This window comes from Streptopelia decaocto (assembly GCF_964273445.1).
Source record: "Streptopelia decaocto genome assembly, chromosome: 27".
NCBI classification, from domain to species: domain Eukaryota; kingdom Metazoa; phylum Chordata; class Aves; order Columbiformes; family Columbidae; genus Streptopelia; species Streptopelia decaocto.
The window spans coordinates 779505-799760 of record NC_138682.1 but is presented as its reverse complement, the minus strand read 5'-3'; the positions used below and the strand labels follow the sequence as shown (position 1 = coordinate 799760).

Here is a 20256-nt window from a genome sequence, read left to right as displayed (position 1 = left end):
TCCTGGAGGAACAGGAAAGTGTGAGCATCCGTGTTAAAAATACTAAAAAATCAAGTTTAACAAGTAACTATCCCAGGAAAAAATGTGAATTTTCACTCTCTAGGAGCCCCAAAATTTGCGCATTTCCCCAAGTTCTTTATGTTCCCAAGATTAAACCACTGTGGGGTGGGTGGGATTTGCTGCTGGAAGGAGCAGAAATGGGGCCCATTCCTATAGAAATATTTACTCTTCTCCTTCCTGTCCAAATCAAGCAGCTCCGGGGAAAAAAAGATGCGACTTGCTCAGTACTCAATGAATCCTCATAATGTTGAAAGGTCCCAAACACACTCGCCCTTTGTTGGGGAATCCTGCCTGGAGAAATGGGGGGAAATACATTGATTTATCTTAATCATGTGTTTCTGGAAGAAAAACTGGTCTTAAGTCAGGCTTAAGCTCAGGCCAGTGGCTCCCAGTATGGCCAGGCTGGAGGGCGGGTTGAGCCGGGATTACTGGGATTTGGGCTGGGTATGGTCAGGACTGGGGGAAGGATCAGTTAAGTCGCCATAGACCCCATTCTTTAATAAAACCCCCTTCTCGATCTTCTACAAGCAAATCTTCCTGCGTCTGAGAAGCGTCTGGAATCTCCCCCATAAGGAAAAAGCAAAGAATTCATTATATATAAATATCCGCTTGGAGAGAAATCGAGGAAATCATCATCTAATTTATTTAAATTGGCCTGGCGGGGCTATTTTTTTGCTCTTGTTAAATGAATTTGCTGCGAATTTACGCCGAAGAAACGCAATAACGCTGGTCCTAATAACCATAACCATAACAATGAGCATCAACGTGCCCGAAACTAAACCCACTCTAATATATTTCCAATTTAAGAGCTGAGCTTTCACGTCTCATTCCCATCTTAAAGCCATTCCCGGCATTTCTTTGACGTTCCTCTGGTTCCTAGAGCTATAAGAAACCCATCCATATAGCATTTTCCATATGTACACAGGGCATGAGATGCTTCCAAGAGACGTATAATCCCCCTGTACCCTCCACCAGAGACAAAAGGATCCAGATTAGCCCGTATTCAAGCTCATTTCTTTTTTTAAATAGCATTTTGGTTGAGTTTTGCTTCCAATTAATCCTACGTGCACAAGTCTAACTCCCATTAAACCAGCAACGTGGAGATTAACTTATGCTTCTTGTTTCCCCAGGATTTTTCTAATTATATTTAGAGCGACGCAGCGAGCGCTATTTCTCTTCTTTTACAGCACATTTTACACATTCATTTAATTACCTTTCTTTTTTTTTTTTTTCGACCAAAAGATGATCTACAAGCCACAGAAGGCTCGCCAATATTTTCTTGTTGTTAGTCTTTTATTAACCTTGCGAGTTAATACTAATTCTAAATAGCAAACAGTAAATCACCAAGTGGATGTTTGGGCAATTTTATTTATTATCAAGAAATCACATAATAATACATTTTTTTAATTATTATTATCATTGTGAAGCGACTTTTTACATGACTATATAAAGCCAGAACGTGCTATAACAGACATTTGCATAGACCCTACATAGAATAGCTTGAGGTAAGAAACATTACATATGACCTATACTGCACAGGATGCGTATTATCAACCGGGATAACCTAGACTAGGGGATACAAGCAGAAAAAACGGTACCACGGACACGGAGAACAAACACAGAACAAACAGAAATCCCACCCAGCCGCCTCTTTTAAAGCAATCAAGAGAAATATTGCATATACGTTCCTTTTGCTTCGGCATTTCGCTGCTGGTGTCTTGGCCTTTGTGTTGGGAGGAGGGTGGTGGGTTCATTTCTTTCTATTTTGGGGCCCCTCGGTGGGTGAAGAATAATGAAAAGGATTGATTTGCTTTTTGGGGGTGAAGGAATTAAATCCAACGCAGCATCGCTGATATCCCACCGTAACCCACCCTCATTTTCACCTCCCTCCGTCCCTCATTCTGGGGCGGGGCGGGGGGGGCACTTTTGAGAGCTCATTTCTGCAGAAACTGCGTGGATTTGGTGCTTTTTTCCCCGTGGAATTCCATTACAACTCCCCCTTGGTCCCCACGACACCCTGTGCGGAGCCACCTCAGCGACAAGTGGCCCTGAGAGCACCCAAAGCCACAACCTACCCCCTCAAAATACCCCCCCCTCCAAAAATCTCCCCCCACAACCACCCCCAAACCGTTACATTCCTCCTTCCTCTTCTCATTGCACATGATTGAGCTGGAGCATCTAGAGATGTATTTCTATATATTAATATATCCGTGTGTTTTAACACATCCTGGGCGTTATTGCACAATATCGCGACAGGCGACACCCTCCGCGGCGGCTCTTTTGGGGGGGGGGGTAAAAGGGAAGGAAGAGATGTGGGGGGGGTTTCCTTGCGAAAAGAAGCGGAAGGAAATAAAGCTGTGACACTTCGCTGCTTAGGAATTAAAAGAAATAATAATTAAAAAGGCAAAAAAAGAAGGAGAAGGGATGGGGTGAAAGGAGGGGGGTGCTCCTGTAGCAAAGAAAAGCCGAAGGAAAAGGCCTAGGGGGGGGTGTTTTTTTTGTACGGAGTCGGCTCCGTCCTTTGCAGCTCGTAAATAAAAGCATTCCCGGGCTGCTGGTCATGACCATGAACGCGGGGAAGTGGGAGCACGTGGTGAGCAGCCCGGCTTCCCAGAAAACGCCGCTTTGCCATCAAATTAATCCCCCCTCCGATATAAATTAATCCCCCCTCCGATATAAAACGAATGGAGCAAAGCGCGGCGAGGCGAAGCGCCCGACTGCGGCACCGCCGCCTCCGCCTTCCCCTTCGGCCCGAGATTAAAACTCTGATTTTGTGTCGCCTTTTGATCCTGAATTACAGTTTCTCATGCAGGCAAAGCTCCCCAGAGCCCTAAATCATCTGTTCCCCCCTCCCCGCTCGCTCCCCACCGACCTAAAAGTGCCTCGACCTGACAAGGAATCACCAAAAAATTGGTGGTTTTCCTCCAAGAAATATCAGCACATGTATAAAGAAAATGCGTTGCATCCTACCAGACCCCTCTCTATTGCCCTGAAAGGGAAAAAGGCAGATAGGAATTTAGGGAGCCCCCCAAAAAAACATGACAACTCTTCTTAAAATTGGGACTATTTGCAGCTGGCAGGACTAAGAAAGCATCGCCCTTGCTAGAAACCCTCGGTTTTTAGCTTGATGAGCAACTGGGGAAAGGAGACGTGGCTGAATGAAATAGATTTCCTCTTAAAACCCCACAATCTCCTCTTAATTTGCTTTTTTAATTGAGAAAACAGCACCCGTGCGACAACGAGCATCGCCCTAACTGTCCCGGGAAGGGGAGGTGCGACAACGAGCATCGCCCGAGCTGTCCCGGGAAGGGGACATGCGACTCGCTCAGACTCCAACAGGCTGTTATACAAAAGAAAGGGAGTTTTCCTACTTCTTTTCTTTCATCGTCATCAACAGTCACAGCAAAAGAGCAAAGAAACATCATTGTTTTAAAGAGGAAGGGTAGAATTGGGGGTAGTGCAGAGAAACGCTGAGAATTCAGAGAGGAGCGATTAAAAAAGTCGCCGAAAGGCTCAGTTGACATTGGAAGGAAATTCAGGTTTTTCCCTTGTTTTCTATGGGGTGAGGTGCGTTTTCCTTCTTGGGACATTCCGACGCTGAGGGCAGCGCCAACGCCTGCACCAAAGCCTCATTTCTATAAGGACATAGTGTGATACACATACCTCATATATTACGTAGATATATACCATATACACCGGATATATACACAGTCTTTGTCTCTCGCCTCTTCCTAGAGACACCGATTAAGCCTCCAGATCCTGATTAGCTGCAAACCCTCAATTTAGACTGAGTAAAACACATCTTGGACTGAAAAAAAGCATCTTCCATAAGGACGCGGGGTCGGTCCTTTCTGAATCCAACACATCCCATCCCCTTCCCTATTTTTGCCCCCTTATTCCTTTATTTTTGCTCTTCCCCCCCTCCCGCTTTCCCACTAAACACCAACCCGGCCCTAAACCCTGTTTAACAGCTTAGGAGAAGGTCCAGGGTCCACCCTCATCATCCTCAACCCCGCTCCCGCCGCCAACCGAAACCGGGCGGGGTTCTTTTGGGGGGGGGGGGGGGGGAATGGGACCCCCGACGCTGCCCGACGCTGCCCGGAACCCCTACCTGTGCTGCTGGCAAAGGCAAAGCTGCTAAAGCCGAGCTCAAAGCTTCAGCCCGCCGAGCATCTCTGGAAGCCGCCTGTCCCCCCGCCGTCCCGGCAGAGAAGATGCATTATTAGAACTCCTATTATTATTTCTCGTTTTCTCGCTGTCGGGTTTCATATCTGAAGGGAAACTGGTTATTTCTTAATAGTATTTATTTATTCATTCATTGATTTCTGGGTAGGGAGGGATGGGGGGATTAAGAGTGATCAGGTCAAGTCCCGGGAGCTCGGGTGAACGCTATAGAGTCTATGAGGGGGCTTTTTGCTCTTGTATTTTTCCTTATTATTTCCTTTTTCTATTTTGTTTTTAATACCCGACACAGATGCTTTTAAAACCTTTAAAAGAAAGAAAGGGCTTGCTCTCTCAGGAGGAGTCTTTTCTTTTTCATACGCCGGTTCTGGAACCAGATCTTCACCTGCTGGTCGCTCAGGTTTAATCGGTCTGAGAGCTCTCTCCTTCTTTGGCGAGTAATGAATTCATTGACCATAAACTCCCCTTCCAGCTCCGCCAGCTGCAGCTTGGAATAGGGTTTTCGCTTTTTCCGGGACCGTGTGTGCATCGGGTACCAAGGAGCACCTGGCAAAGGGGGAGCGAGAGTTGAGCTCTTGGCAAGGAAAAGAAGAATTAAAATAAAATAAAATAAAATAAAATAAAAAAACCCTATTGTTTTTAAAAAAGGGACACCCCCCGCACCCCTTTTTGCACCTCCGTGGTGGCCCCGCTGTCCCCCGCTGTTCTACCCGTGGGTGCTTTGGGCTTCTCCCAGGGCCACGGGTGATGCGTGGGGCGGGGATGCGGAGGAAAGGGAAGGGAGGGAGCGCTATAACCGGGCACGGAGCGAAGAACGGGCAGGGAGCCCGGGAAGGGGCTCTACGGCTGCCCCGGCCCCGCCAAAGGGAGATACTTCCACCCCAATGTCAACTTAGAAATCTGTGGGGTTTTTCCTTAAGCGTCCCCCCTGCCCCCCCATTCCCCCGGGCGCACACACCTCTGCGATGTCCCCAAAAAAGCCCCCGGCCGCTCCGCCGCCCTCCGCGCCGCGCAGGATGCGCAACCGCCCTTCTCTGCGTCTCCCCTTTTCCTTTTTCTCTTTTTCTTTTTTTTTTTTTTTATTGGATATTTACATGTTTATAGCCTTTTCTTTTAAAAGAAGCACCACCTAATAAAACATTCGGGATTTCGGTGCTACCCCTAGTGGTCTCAGCACACATAGACGCGCCGCTTCCCACCGTTGAGCCCACGAATTGCACCCCGAAGGAGCCCCAAAGCGGCAAGTTTCCAATCACCCCCCCATAACCCAACCAAATCCAGACCCCAGACCCCCATTCCCGGGTCTTACCACCGGTGCCTAAAGTGCTGCCTTGGTTCAGGGGGGACACCAAACCCCCCGCTTCTCCGGGCGTGCCTTTATTCCCTTCATTGAGCAAAGAAGAGCTGGAGTCTGACTCCAAAGACTGGCAGGACGGAGGGTCGTGGGGCACCGCCTCGCTGCTCGGATAGTCATATTTGCTGAAATTGCCCCCCATGCCATTGGGGAGGCTGGATTCGAGGGGCAGCAAACCACTGTCCCGACCCCTCTCCTCCCTCTTGAGCCCGCTGGGTTCGGAGCAGGTTTCCCGGTAATAACATTTGCTTTCCTCCACCCGGGCGAGATCGCAGGCTCGACCGAACGAAGGGTTAATGGAGACGGGGCTGCTCAGGTAGGGTTGGGGGTACCCGTTGCAGGGTTCCGAGGATGCCCAGGGGAGGGAGCAGACGTTATCCCGCCGGGGGTAGGAGAGGGAAGGCAAACCGGGCAGCTGCCCTCCGGAGGCACGGAAATTCGGGAAGTAGAAGGTGTCTCCCGTGTGGATGTTCACCAGAGGTCCCACAAAGCCGGGATTAAGGAGGTTGTGCTCGCCCATTTCCGCGGGCCTGACCGAAAGCTTCTACTTTATTGCTATCTGACATTAAACATAGTTAAACCGACGGCTCGGCCTCATTGGTCCGGGGGGGTCACGTGAGCCCCAAATTACGCTGGGAGGGAGGGGGGGGGGCCCTCCCATCCCTTGGCAGCCGAGACAAAACACAACAGCAAGTTCCGCCTTTTTACGCCTTTTCTTCCCCCCCCCCCCCCACTTTTAACCCCCATCATTAAAAAAAAATCCCATAAAGCATTTTATTAAAAAAAAAAAAAGGCAACTGCTCCCATCGCTGGTTTGAGAATCGCGAAACGCCCTAAAATGTCATATTTAGTATAAAAGAATCGATAGGCGAGGGTATTGCCCCAAAACCGCTGCGCACCCCTCCCCCGGCAACACTTCGGGGCCCTCCGCCCTCTGCAAAAGCGGGGCTGCTTCTCATTAATTAGCTACTTTATTAACTAAAACAGTTCGAATTTACAATATCTCCCCAATAAATTACTATTAGATATTGTGTCATATAAAGTTTACGGGCTTTTTAAGGAGACGAATGATGGTGCCCGCAACAGGCTCCTATTTACGCGCGGTGGGATGGGAGAGTTGGGGGCGATTTGCGACCTTTTCTACTCTTTTTTAGTACGATTATGATCATTTTTGGCCCCCTCCTCCCGGACTCGGTGCCTTTGTCGTGGACTTGGGAAATGCAGCCTCTCAAGAAGGGATGGAAGATTTTTTACCAATCCTCAATTGCTTTTATTAATGATCTGTGTCGAATAAAGCAGCCAGAAGAACACGACTATATATAGCCTTCATTTACTCGGTATATATTCCATATGCGCCAAGGCGCACATACGTATAGAACATGTGCTCAAATCTCATTTCTTTTTGCTTGCTTTCTGGGAAAGAATCAAAATTAGAGCCTTCCTCCCATTTATTTGGTCCGCACCCTTGGAAACAGAGGTGCAAACACACACACGGAGCTGGTTCCTCGCCACCTTATAGCGATATATTCAATATATTCCACCCTCGAAACAGCACAGAGCTCTTCTTCCCTCCCACCCATCGTTTCTGCTCATACTGAAAAGAGCTGCTGCGAAGGAATACAAGGGATGAAAAAATAAATCAATATTGGCTTCTTCCAGTGCGAAATAAATACGTTGGGCGTAGAAAATATACAGGAAAAGGTGCATTGTATGTGGAATACGCAAAGATGTTTGAGGATGGTTTATGGTGGGGTTTTTGGAGTATTTTTTTCCTGTCTCTTATTTTTTCCTGCTCCTCTCCCCCCGCCCCGGCTTTTTTTAATGACTATCTTTTTAATAAACCCAAATGCCCCCCCCGTTTGCTGGGGTTTTTTTGCATGGCTTTGCATTCCTCGCCGCCTTGAGCGACTCCCCAGCTCTCCCCTTGCCAGGTTGACTCTGCAAAAGTACCGTAAATACTCCTGTAGAGGTAAAACCGCTGCGCGGGGGCGGAGGCCGCTCCGCGGGGGCGGGAGCGGCCGCACTCCCCTCACCACCCCCTTCCATCCAGCACCAACCCCCCTCACCCATATTTTATCTATTTCTCAATCATTTCCTTTCCACAGCTGGCGAAACACTTGGGCTTGGGCTAAACCCCTTCCCAGCCCCGCAAGAAAAACCAAGTGCCAAGAAAACAACTTGTTTAGGTGCTTTTTTCGCCTCCCACGGACAGCTCCTCAAGGTGGAAACCCTATTTTTCCATATTTCCCACCCCTCTTCCTCCCTGGCACATCTACATACATACCTTGCAGATATACGTTCGTACCTTCCTACACGCTTTGCCCGCGAAGGAAGAAATACGGCTACTAGAAATATTTTGCTAGAATGAAAGTTTAGCGCTATTTTCTTGTTTTAAACGTTGCCAAGGAATTTTCCTCCCTGCAGGTAGGAATGGGAAGGCTGCAGCTTCTCCCCGTGTCTTCTCGCTGCAGAAGAAGCGCTCGCAAGCGTGGGGAGGAATAGTTTATATCAAAATGAGCACGTGATCCCCGGGGTTGCCATCTGAATTGGCTTTGTTTGCTGCTTTTTTAAAGAAAACCCTTCCCTACCTTGCTCTTCCCTCCACTAAATCCCCCAGACGAGACGCACCCGGGTGCTGCACGGCTTTGTTCTCCACCGGACATTTTTTCCTTCAGAGGATTCTCCGTCTATTATTATAATTATAATTATTATTATTATTTTCCTCTTTATTCAATTTGTTTTTTGCCGGGTGATAAAAAAAAAACACAAAGAAGAGTAAAATTTCACCTTTATTTCCAAGGAAATCTTTAGGGAGGCGGCTGCAAAGGCTGAGCTGCGGAGCAAGTGAAGCGCAAGCTGTAATATCAACGTGGGCACCACAGCAAGGGAGAGGGAGAAAAGCACCCCCGCTTGCCTTATTTGCCCTTTTTTTCCCCCCCGCTTTTATTTATTTTAGAGCCGGGAAATGCTACAGCCGTGCTCAGAAATATATTAAGCGATGCGCAGCGCGGAGGGTGATTCCCTGCTCTTGGTGGCCTTGAATCAGGCTGCAAACAGACAGCAGGTCCAAAGAGAGGAGAGGGGGGGTGGATAAAAACCTCTAAGGACCCTTCAGCAAAGCTGCTGCGCTTCCCCGGGACTTTCTTCCCCATTAAAAATACATTTCGCAGTTCAGCTTGAACGCTTGGGCTTTTTCTTAATGCTCAGCGCAAGCTGAGCCGAGCTTAAAAACGAAAGGCTGAGCCGAGCCCTCCCGCTTAAGGCTCTGGCACCGCTGCTGCTCCATTCACAGCCCACCCCGAGCGCCGCTTTTGCCAAAATACACCCCCATTTCTACCTCCTATTGCTTTGAGCAACCCCGCTTTTATTTTTGCCTCTCGCCCATGAGTTGACCAGCCCAGCAAAACAAACCCCCGAGCCTTTTCCCCTTCGCAGGAATCCCTGTTTTCAGGTTAAAAGACCTTTTTTTTTGGAACCTTGGGGAGGGTTTAGGTTTTTCCCACCTCCGCAGGTTACAGAGGCGGCTTTGGGGAAACGCCGGTGGGAAGAAACGGGGAGAAACTGCTTGTCCATGGAAGCCGGGAAATCCAAAAAAGGGGGAGAGAAAAAGACGCTGGAAAAGCAAATTGCAACGTCTCAGTTCAAGGTCACTGTCTAGTGTAGTAAATACGATCGGCATCTTATGCTAATGACTGTCTCGGGTGAGCATCACCCCCTGCACCGGGAGAAAACCCCACGTTTTGGGTTGACTTTGCTGGGATTTGGCCTCTTTTTTTCCTCCTGTTTGGGGGGTTTAGCCCTGTGCTCCTCCCTTGCTCTTTTGGCACCATCGCAACCTCGTCAGAAATAGCATTTCCCCTTCCTCTCCTCCCGCATTTCATCTTCCCCCGGCTCCCACTCCACAGGCTCTTTCTCCCCCACCCTCCAGCCTCGTCTCTTCAAGACAGACAATATAAAAATTCAAATAAAATCCATTAAAATGAGCCCAGCCTAATGGCCACAGCAACGTGTTCACGTTTTGGATGGGAAGGACTTAACCCCACTTTCATTTTTCTACCGGAAACCATCATGAAATTTAACCCTCATAGGGAAAAAATAGTCGGCAACGTATCTATCGCGTCGTTCTGTGCGGAAAAAGAGGGGGGAAAAGCAAATTAAAAGGTCTCCTTGTGCGTTTGCAGGTTGGAAAAACAGCTCCCGTCAAGGCTCGGCTTTCCTGCTCAGCCGAATTTCAGCCCAAATTGGTTGGGAGTTGTAGGGAGTTGCGGTGACTCGAACAAGGAGTTCGCTGCCAGGGTCCAAAAGGAAGTATTTAGGATAAATATATAGATACATGACACGGGGAATAAAGTATAGACAGGCTTTGGGAAGCCTACAGAACTGTTATTTCGGGGCGGCTATATATCACTGAAACCTGCCCCGGCGACTTTTTCTGATGTGGAAAATACATTTCTATAGACACCTTCTAGATAAATAAGTGTACAAGACGCCTTATATATATAATACGTATGTAAGACGGTAGTAAAATGGAATGCCTAGGATGTGGGAAAAAATAAATAACACGGAAAAGTGGTAAATGGATGCGAATAAAAACGTCCACGACACTTCAGCTCATCCGAGATACAAATCATCTGGGGCAGCTTTCAGTTTTGAGAAGGCAGGTCCCAGCCTCGGTGCAGGGAATAGTTAAATGCCTGCAATATCATTCTATTTTTCCCCAGCTTTGCCAGCAGAGGATCTTCTCCTCCTATTAGATTAATGTAAACTGATGCCTGCATCGTTTGTAAGGCAAAGGTTTAATCCCAACTTGGGAAGTTTGCTTTGTTTTGGGCGAGAAGTGGCGTTTTGCGCTGGAATTCCCTTGGAGGGTTGAAAACCCCAACAACAACTGCAACAACAAACCACTTAGCGATCCAGAATTCACGAGGCTTGAGCAAATCGCCTTTGGAGAGCCCGCAGAAAAGCCTGATCTCACTTATTTCATGTTCCTTGGAAAGGGAAGAGAAAGTGGTGGGGAGGAAGAGGAGTTTAATAACCCCACGGCTGGTCCAACCTGTGGGCTGGAGCTCCTGCCCGGCTGCATCATCCCCCGATCTGGAGGCGACAGGAGACGCGACATTTTGCTGGATAGAATCCTAAAATACCCAGAAACACAAGGATTTCCCCCCAAAATGTGCTCAACCGCGTAGGCAAGGCGGGTTCTACGCAGCGCTGGAGGAGCCTGTGGGCTGTGTGTACACACACCCCCGTTGGCTGGCAGGGTCAGGAAATCATTGCTTGGCAAAGCCTTTAGAAATCTCGTCTCTTTTGCTGCTAAATCTCTTCTCTTTTGCTGCTCAATCTCATCTCTTTTGCTGCTAAATCTCGTCTCTTTTGCTGCTAAATCTCTTCTCTTTTGCTGCTAAATCTCTCTTATTTAAGACCAGGCGATCCCATAACAAATAGAAAGTGAACCAGTTATACTCACCTCTGCGCTGAGCACAGGGTTGCCAGAGTGAAATTCTCCCTCCGGATTAGGATTTATTCTTATTAAAAAATAATAATAAAGCAGTAGGAAAAAAAACATACGCAGGGAAAAAAAAGGACAATAGAAACAAAGAAAATGACAGGAAAAAAAAGGAGGGAATCCCTTGTCCGGGATTTTACCATAAAGCTGCGGTTGGGGAGTTATTCCAAGTCCTCGCTACAAAGGAAAGAAAAGGCTAAACTTGGGCAAACTTCCCTTTCAGGGCTTTATTGTTGGCCATTAGCCCGCCTGTCTAGACTTGAAATAACACCTTGTTTATCTGTAAACAGGAGCGGGAGCCGCTTGGGGCCGGCGGGTGAGGGGAAGATCAAGGGTGAGGGTCCCCCCACCGTCCCCTCATGTCAAGGTCAAACAGCGCCCAGTCACGGTCAAGGGTAACACGGCCGTGACGTCACGGCCGCTGCCCGAACACGCAACGAGCGCCGGGCTGGGGGGTCGTGGATAAAGAAGCCACGGAAAGAGAAGAAAGTGATGCCCACGGTCATTTCCTAACGCGGGAGGCGAAGAAATAAGTGGGGAGAAGCAGAAATTAATTGAGTTTGTGTTCCTAGGGGAGCTCGGCTTCCGCGCCCGCGGAATTCCAGTGGGGAAATCACGAGTTGTTGTGCGCGCAATTTTTAATCTTAATTTATTTTCCTCCTTACGAAGCTCTTGGAAGAGGATAAAGGGATGAGTTGGAGATGATATTTTGCCGTAATTCTGGGGAAAAAATAATAAAGCAACCCAAATCAACCGTGTCCGCGGTCGGCGGGAGGATTTACCGCAAAAATTAAGCTGGTGTCTTATTTTCATTGGAAAAACCGCTCTTTTTTTCACCCCAAACACCAGGATAAAAGGGAGGACCAAGCGGGAAGGTTTGTCCATGCGGAGCTCCCCGGTTCCCTCTGCCCCTGAGGCTCCAATCCTGACCCGACCCCAACCCCGACGGCTTTGGGAGACTCAACCCCAGCTTAGGGGGCTGAACCCCGAGGTTCTGAGCACATCGGGTCCCCCTTCCCGGGAGTCTCCACCCCCTCCCACATCCCGCCTGTATCCCCGCATCTCCGGACTGGGGTCCAGCCCCGAGGGGTCGAGCGGCACACACAAAACCATCAAGATATTTTAAACTACCGTGGGAAATGGCTGAAGAGCACCCGGTTTTCTGGTCTCGCCAATATCCGCATCAAACTCCCCTTGGCGGCCTGAGGGGCAATGAATGAATGTCTTGTTTCTTCTACGATCTTGAGTTTGTTTTCTTCCCCAGGCCCCTCTTTTAATTCCTCTGCCACGATTTGAAAGAGCGACCGGCACACAAACCCTCCAACAAAATTAAACAGCAATTGACCAAAACCCCCAGAACTGGAAACTCCGGAATAAATTGGGCTCAATTATCCACATCCAAAAAGAAAAAAAAATATCCATGTCCCCTCATTGTCTCCAATAACCTTCGCTTAATAACCTCAGTTTAATCAACTCTTCCCCTTCCTTCCTTCCTTCCTTCCTTCCTTCCTTCCTTCCTTCCTTCCTTCCTTCCTTCCTCCCTCCCTCCCTCCCTCCCTCCCTCCCTCCCTCCCTCCCTCCCTCCCTCTCTTCTTTCCTCCTTACTTCCTTTCTTCCTTTCTTTCTTCCTTTCTTCCTTTCTTTCCTTTCTTCCCTTTCTTTCCTTTCTTTCTTTTCTTTCCTTTCTTTCTTTCTTTCCATTCTTACCTTTCTTTCTTTCCATTCTTACCTTTCTTTCTTTCCATTCTTACCTTTCTTTATATTCTTTCCTTTCTTTACATCCTTTCCTTCCTCCTTCCTTCTTTCTCCCCCGCAGAGCTGGTGAATTCAGGTACACGGAGGAAGGCAGAGCCCGGCGAGCAGCGCGGGCTGTCGGGGTGTCGGCTTCGGGCTTGTCTGGAGTTGCTCTCAGGCACTGCAGTGTCTGCACACATCGCTTGTTTTTTACACCCAAAACACATATTCTCGTAGCTTTGGAGCGTTAGGGCAGGTTTCACCAGCTGTTTAATCCCGCTATAGTGGGTTATTCGGGTTTTTGAGATATTTCCTAGCTGAGCATCTTTAAAACAAAATCAAATAATAAGTATTAAATCTCTGCCCGCCCTTCCAAACCACTGGAGTTCTCCACAATAAATGCAGGAAACACGGTCAGATCAACCCCGGGTCTCTCTCCACACCCGGAGAAATGAGGGGCTGGGGAAAGAGATCGGGACCCCCTTTTATTTCACCTCCCCCGAAGGGATGAGGAGCTGGGAGGGGAGGATCCAACCCCCGGTTCACCCCGTTATTGTGATCACTTTAATTATTATTACTTAATTTGTATTATTATTCAAAGCCGCGTCCCACCTTGCCGGAGATGTGGAGAAGGATACGATGATATAGAGGGTTGCACTGCTTATATATATAAATTCATACATATAACACACATATTATCCACCTACTATTCCATACAATAATCTAGAGGGTTGCACTTGCGTGTATATATATATAAATTTATAGATATAGTATAGATAGATTGTTGTATGCGCTATATTATCTGTGTTAGACCTGTATACAGAGATACACAGATCACCTTGATACCCAGATTTAATACATTCACCGTCAAGCCCTGCACACATACAGGTAATATAGATAATATATATCTATAAAAAATATAATACCTATAAAATATATTATATATATTATATATAATATATAGATGATATACACAATATAAAATATATATAATATATAATGTATATTTTATATATTATATATAACATTATATATTTTATATATATATACACCGAGAACCAGATAATTAAAAAACCCCGGACATACACACTTCTATTCACATGCCATTATATAAGTGTATATATAATATATATATGCACTTCTGCATATCAGCTTGGACACCCGGTGTGTATACGCACACATTTCTGTGGACACCAATACGTTCTTTTTTCCTATAGCTTTCTATAGCTTGTGCACGCCCCATCTGCCCCCTCACTTAAATATATGCGCGCACTCAATGCAAATTTAACCCGCAATAACATTGTTTTAGGTTACATCCCTTTAAAAGCCTTTTCTCCCCCCTTCCCCTCCCCTTTCCATCGTTTAACGAGGTGATTAAATCCAGCAGATATTAAGGGAGATTGTAATCCGCCGATGGAAACAATTTCCTCTGCCGTATTTCTCCCCGCTCGGCTCGGGGCCGCGGAAGTTCCGCGGGGTGCGGAGCGGGGAGATTTGGATCTGGAGTCAAACAGGTTTAGCGAAGCGCGTCCTTTGGGAGGGAGATTTGAAGAGATTAGAAGCGTCGCGGGAAAGTCATCGCGGTTTCACCCGCCGTGATTGCGGGGGGAGGAAAAGAAGGACAAAAAGATGTTAAACACTACAAAAATATAGTTGGATTCATTTATTTCCTCCGCTTTTTACTCCCCCTACAAACAACCCGCCTTGGGGACATTCACCTGCCCCCCGCATCTTCCACGGAGCCCTTTATTAAGCGTTTTCTGCCCAAATTTGCCGGCTTTCCCCCGTATTTGCGGTGGTGGGCAGAGGGATGCGGGAGGACACAAAGAGGGGCACAAAGAGCCTCTCCTCAAGGCCAAACGACAACAACAAAAGAGATTTATTCGTAAGAAATGTCATCCGCAGTCGGTACATTATCATCTGGACACCACAATATTATATACATATACAAGACATTAAAAAAAAAAGCGCTTTTACATATCCAAAGAACACTGTCGACAACCAGCCGGCTTAGAGAGGGAAAGAAACAAACCCCAAAGACAACATTGTGCATTTTCCATCTTGTCGGCGGAGAACAGACATTCCAGTTTTATGGCAGAGATATAGGAACCCTCATGAGAACGTACCCAAAATAGTCTCGTACAGCAACTCGCTTCCATCTGGGACCTAAAAATCAGCGGTCGGACTATTGAAGTGATACCGAGCGATGGTTTTCTTGCCACAACAGCAGCCTTAATTCTCATTTTTCGGTCCTTAGTGCAGCTGATGCACTTTGCCATAGGTTCTCCATACATTGATACATCGGTGGGTGAAATGGCCTGAGATGTGAACAACTGGAGGGATGGTGGGGGGGGGGTCGGACTATACAGCGTTACAGGGCGACATTCAGAGTTCATCTCTCCTTTAACGTAACTACACTCTTAGCTTATTATTAATTATTATTATTATTATTTTCTTTTTAAAAATATACACAGTTGAACCTTATCGGTGGATTTCTCAGAGCGTAACGCGGGTTTTCACAGTCAGAGCGGGGACAAATCAAAGATGCGCTCGGTGCGGGTTTTTTAGGGAGGATGCGCGTGTGCATTTGTGAATGTCGATTATTATTATTATTATTATTATCATTTTAAATAATGACTTGGAACCAGCAGAATCCCGATGATGTTTATCATACAAACTACCAGATAAATATATATATATATATATTTTACGCTTCTTGCTTCCTTTTCTTGCCCCTTCTCCTCCAAACCTGTGTCAGGTGGCGTGGAGATGCGCTGTCTTGGATTTGCTCACCACCTTCTTCTCCTTCACCCTCCGGTTCTGGAACCAGATGGTCACTTGTCGCTCGGACAGGTTGGTGGTGGCCGAAATCCTCCTCCTCTTCTCTTTGGTGATGAATTTGCTGGCCGCGTACTCCTTTTCCAACTCCTTCAGCTGGATTTTGGTGTAAGGGACCCTTTTTTTTCGGCCCCTCCGGTAGCTACTGACTTCGGGTTGTAAGGGGACCACGTCTGGATTAAAAAAGAACATAAAAGGGGGGGGAAAAAACAACCAAAAAACATAAGGAAGAGGGGAAAAGGGGGGGTCACTGCGTTTTGAGGCGTGGGGTGGGGATTTCTGCACATCGGGGAGAGAAAGAGAGGGGGAAAAGGGATAAAGAGTGGAAGAATGCGAGCGAAGGGAAAGGGAGAAAAGGAGAGAAAGAGAAGGGAAAAAGGACAAGACAGGCAGAAAATGCACCCAGCGAGGGGAATGATACTATAATAATAGTAATAATGACATAATATTCATAATTCACGTGGTGAAAGGCTGTTTTTCTTGGCGACACTGTCCACGCTGAGGAACAAGGAGCATGAAGTCAACCCGCAGACTAATGCAGGCGGATTATCAAAGGGACCTTCCAAAGGGGGAGATTTCGGGCAATAGCTGGAGTTCCTCCCCAATTTCCTTCTTCCTTTTTCTCCCCCCTCATTTATTTTTCCTTGTATTTTGTAATTTTTCCACCCACCAGCGCACCTTGTCGGGGTCCCCCCCGATGCGCACCCCGACCACCGAGCCCGGTGTACGGCCAAGTGCATCCCCGCACCCCGACCCCTCCCGCCGGCTTGGAAGCCTCGGGGGGGCAAATCCAGCCAAAATAACCCCAATCCCGCTTCTGCGGTGGCTTTTGCCGGGGGGTTGAGGGGGGAAATGTTCTGGCGATACGGGGAAGGGGTTCAGCAGGGATGCGGGAGCATCTTCCGTGCTCTGTGGGTGCTGGGGGGGGAGATAAAGCTCCCCCCAAGCTTTCGGGCATCCCTAGTCCATTCTGAGCCCCCTGCCAGGGTTGGGGGGGGACCTGCGCGACAAAGGTGCGACCCAGCTGGCTGGAGCAGGAAGATGGAGGCGAGTTCTGCTCGGCGGCAGCGCAGCCTTAATTATGGCTGACAGGAGTTAATTGGGGAGCCCCTGGGAGAGCTTTGGGGGGCGATCGGCTCATTGGGAGGGGAATTGGGGTGCTGAGGGTGGTGCAAATGCCATTTGGCGGGGGGGCCGGGAATCTTTCTCAGGAGGGTTCAGCAGGCGGTGGGGAGAGAAAGCGGAATAAAGCTTGAATGGAAGGACGCCCCCCCTCCCCCCAAAAAAACCCACCATCCATCATGCAGCCAGCAATACATAGGTAAATTCCGCCCCCCCTCCCCAAAAATCTGCCCGGAAAGCCCATTCTTCTGTCCCTCTTTGTCCCGAAGAAGGAGAATAAAGAAACCGATGTGTGTCCCCCCGTTGTCCCCCCAAAAGACCAACGTGACTCGTCCCTTCTCACCATCCAAGATGCAATAGGGCTCCCCCCCGCCCCATTTCTTGTGGTTATTTCCCCCCGGTTCCTGCGTCTTTCCCCAACGCTGGGGCTGGGGAGGGGTCCCGGCAGGCAGCACCGACCATCACCTTCCTCCCCCCGCGGCCGTCGGGGGCCGGGGGGAGCAGGAGGGGAAGGGAACGAGAGGCTAAAAGATGCTCCGGGGAGGGGTTTTGCCTTCCCTGTCACTCGGGCAGGGTCGGCCTGACCTGGCGGAGAAGCCCCCCCGCTCCTCTTCTGCCTCCCTCCTTCCCCTCCAAACACATTCATTTGTCACTTGACACCTATTCCTATGATGGTGTGTAATTGTGATATGATTTACTGTCCCAGCCGCAGACACTTCTCATCCGACGGAACCACTAGAGAAGGGCTTTTGATATTTTGGTGTCGTTGTTGCCTTTTCAAGCTTCCTGCACTTAGATAAGCGGTAAGCAGAGGGGCAGATGAAGAGAAAGGCGCAGAGAGACGCTCTTTAGGTGAGGCAACAAGAGGGAGGGGAGAAGAAAGGGAAGAATTAAACTGCAAAGTTACTTTCCAAGCAAGCTCACGGCGTGTATTTTGATTCAGAAGTGATTGCTTCACCTTCTTTCCCATACATGTTCATACACATTGCCTTGCACAGGAGGCATTCCAGAGCCATTTCTTTCCCTTTAATTACATATCCAGGCACACACGTACCTATCTGTGTATGTATATATATATATGCACACTCATCCGCACACACGCACATCCCCACCTCGGGTGGGAGCTGGCGGTTGGGGAAGCAGGAGAGCACGTCGGTTCCCGGAGCAGCCTACCTGGGAAAGGTGATTTCCAGAGGTGTGCAGATTGCGATTGCTCTTTGGAGCAGTACACTTGCCCATCCCAGCCATTAGAAAGAGCCCAGTGTTGGTAACCTTCCATGGGAAGCAAAGCGTCGTGTCTCGGTTCCGGGTGACCACCGAGCCCCGGTACCACCGACACGTCCAAATAGCCAGGGACAGCCTGGTAGGAGCTGGGAAAACCAGGATAAAAAGCGAATTCTTTGGCCCTCGAAGGCAGCTCCTCGCCGGGTAGGGGCCCGCCGGCCTCGGGGTACTTCTCCCCGGGGTGGTAAGCGCAGGGTTTCTGCTGCAAATTGACTCCGTGGGAGTGGGACAACCTGCAGCCGTAGTAACCCCCACCGAAGGGGTAACCGTAGCCCAGCGCCGCGCTGGAAGCCGCCCCCGACGGGCACTGCCGGGGTGGCTCGGTAGCCGCCAACTCAGCGTACGCGGCTCCCTGCGGCGGTGGCGGCGGCGGCGGGGCCGTGGGTACAGCGAGTCCCGCGTGGGGCATCATCTCCCGGCAATGCCCCAACCCTTCCATGCGGTTTTTCTCCCGCGGGGCGTCCTCGCAGCGACAGGCGAGGCCGTCGGGCCAGCGCGGGGGGAGGCCGAGCGGTGCCGTCATGTCATGCCGAGCTGCTCCCGCCGCTCCCGCCGCCGCCTCCGCCGCCTCCGCCTCTTCCTCGGCCGCCGCCGTCGGGGGAAGCTCCGCGCCGCGCCCCGCCGCCCCGCGACCCCCCCAACATATCGGCGCCCCGCGCGCATGCGCCGCCGCCGCCGCCGCGGCCGCTCCATTAAGAAAACCGCCGCGGCCACGCCCCCGCCACCGCCCACGTGACCACACCGCCGCCCTCATTGGTTGGCTGCTTCCCACCCTCCCCATTCACTAAAGGCGGTGCCCGCCCAGTTTCGAGGCGTGGGGGCGGTGCGCGGTCGGCACAAAGAGCACACGCGTGTCCCCCCCACCACGCCGTGTCCCCACGCACACCCCGAACTCCGCGGGGGACACACACACGGGACACAGATGCTTCCCCTTGAATGATTCCCCCCCGCGTGGAGGAAAGATGCTCTAAGCGCTATATATTGGGGGGGGGGCACACGGATAACGCCCCACCTACGGTATTTCAGGGGGAAACGACACACAATCACCCCACGATGCTTCCAGGGGGTGTCCAAAAAGCATCCTCCCCATCTTTCGGGATTTTTTGGCGGGTGGAACTTGATAACTATTTTTTCCTTCGCAAAGTGCTGCCCCCTCCCTCGAAAAAATAAAAAACACAGCAAAAATCGGCCCAAATCCCCCCCCCCCTCCCAGCCCTTCATTCTCCTGCCAGATCCCAGCGCGCATTGGGGGGTTGGTATTGAGGTTTATTGATGTTTAGTTGTTCGGCGTTAAATATTTCAGCAACCATGTAGGGACAAAGCGGGGGGGGAACCACACGGGGCGGGGGGGGGGCTGTTGGTTCCGGCTGCTTCGTGAGTGTTTGTAAAATATAGGAATTAATTAATAAACCCAGGCCGGGATGCCAAGGAATTGGGGATTAAAACATGGACAAATGGCAGGTTGCTGGCTGGGAGGGATGGGGATGAAGAGTGGGGGTCGTAGCCCTCGGCCCCCACCCCGGGGAGGAGTTATTAAGGCAGGGAGGAGGCTCAGATGTCCCCAGCATCCCAAAAAATAGAAATAGAGGAAAAGTGTGGGGGGGAAATGGATATTTTTAGAAATATAGTGCCCTAAGCTATGGGAAGGGAGGAGAGCTCTGCCTGAGCAGCATTTGCCCCCCCAATTTTTTGTGGGGGTGCTGGAAAAAGGCAAAAACCCCACAACCCCCCCCAAATGTTGGAGGCGGGGAGGGATCAGCCGGTGAATCAACCTGCCCCGCTCCGAGCGGGCCGGGGGGATTGTTCGCGTCCTAAAGAGCCGCCGAAGTCCAAGTTCAAGGCGAAGGAGCCCAAGAGGGTCCCCCCGAGCGTCGGGGGTGGATTTGGAGCCGTTGCGGCCTCGGAGGCACCTTCCGAGGGTTTAAAGGTGGAAGCGTGAAAAGGCTGCGATGGGCAGGGAGGAAAAGCGCTAAACGGGAGAAGAAACGGCGAAGAGTGAAGTGGGATGGAATAAAATAAGGAAATGAAGTAAAAGAGAAGGGGGTAAAGTTAAAAAAATAAAGTAGGAAAATGGGATGAAATAACGAAATGAAATAACGGAATGAAATAGTGAAATGAAATAGTGAAATGAAATAGTGAAATGAAATAGTGAAATAATGAAATGAAATGCTCTGAA

General features: G+C 49.5%; 2 protein-coding genes across 2 annotated transcripts; both read right to left on the bottom strand.

Annotated features, from left to right (window-relative positions):
- Positions 1 to 4549: 4549 nt before the first annotated feature.
- HOXC12 (homeobox C12) lies at positions 4550 to 6116 on the bottom strand (the record flags this gene model as incomplete). The annotated part of the gene is made up of 2 exons (XM_082073725.1): positions 4550 to 4788; positions 5552 to 6116. 2 exons carry the CDS (start codon positions 6114 to 6116, stop codon positions 4550 to 4552), a joined length of 804 nt encoding a protein of 267 aa, XP_081929851.1.
- Positions 6117 to 15590: 9474 nt separating this feature from the next.
- On the bottom strand, positions 15591 to 18603 carry HOXC13 (homeobox C13; the record flags this gene model as incomplete). The annotated part of the gene is made up of 2 exons (XM_082073558.1): positions 15591 to 15847; positions 17970 to 18603. The coding sequence occupies 2 exons, from the start codon at positions 18601 to 18603 to the stop codon at positions 15591 to 15593; spliced, it is 891 nt and encodes a 296-aa protein (XP_081929684.1).
- Positions 18604 to 20256: the final 1653 nt, after the last annotated feature.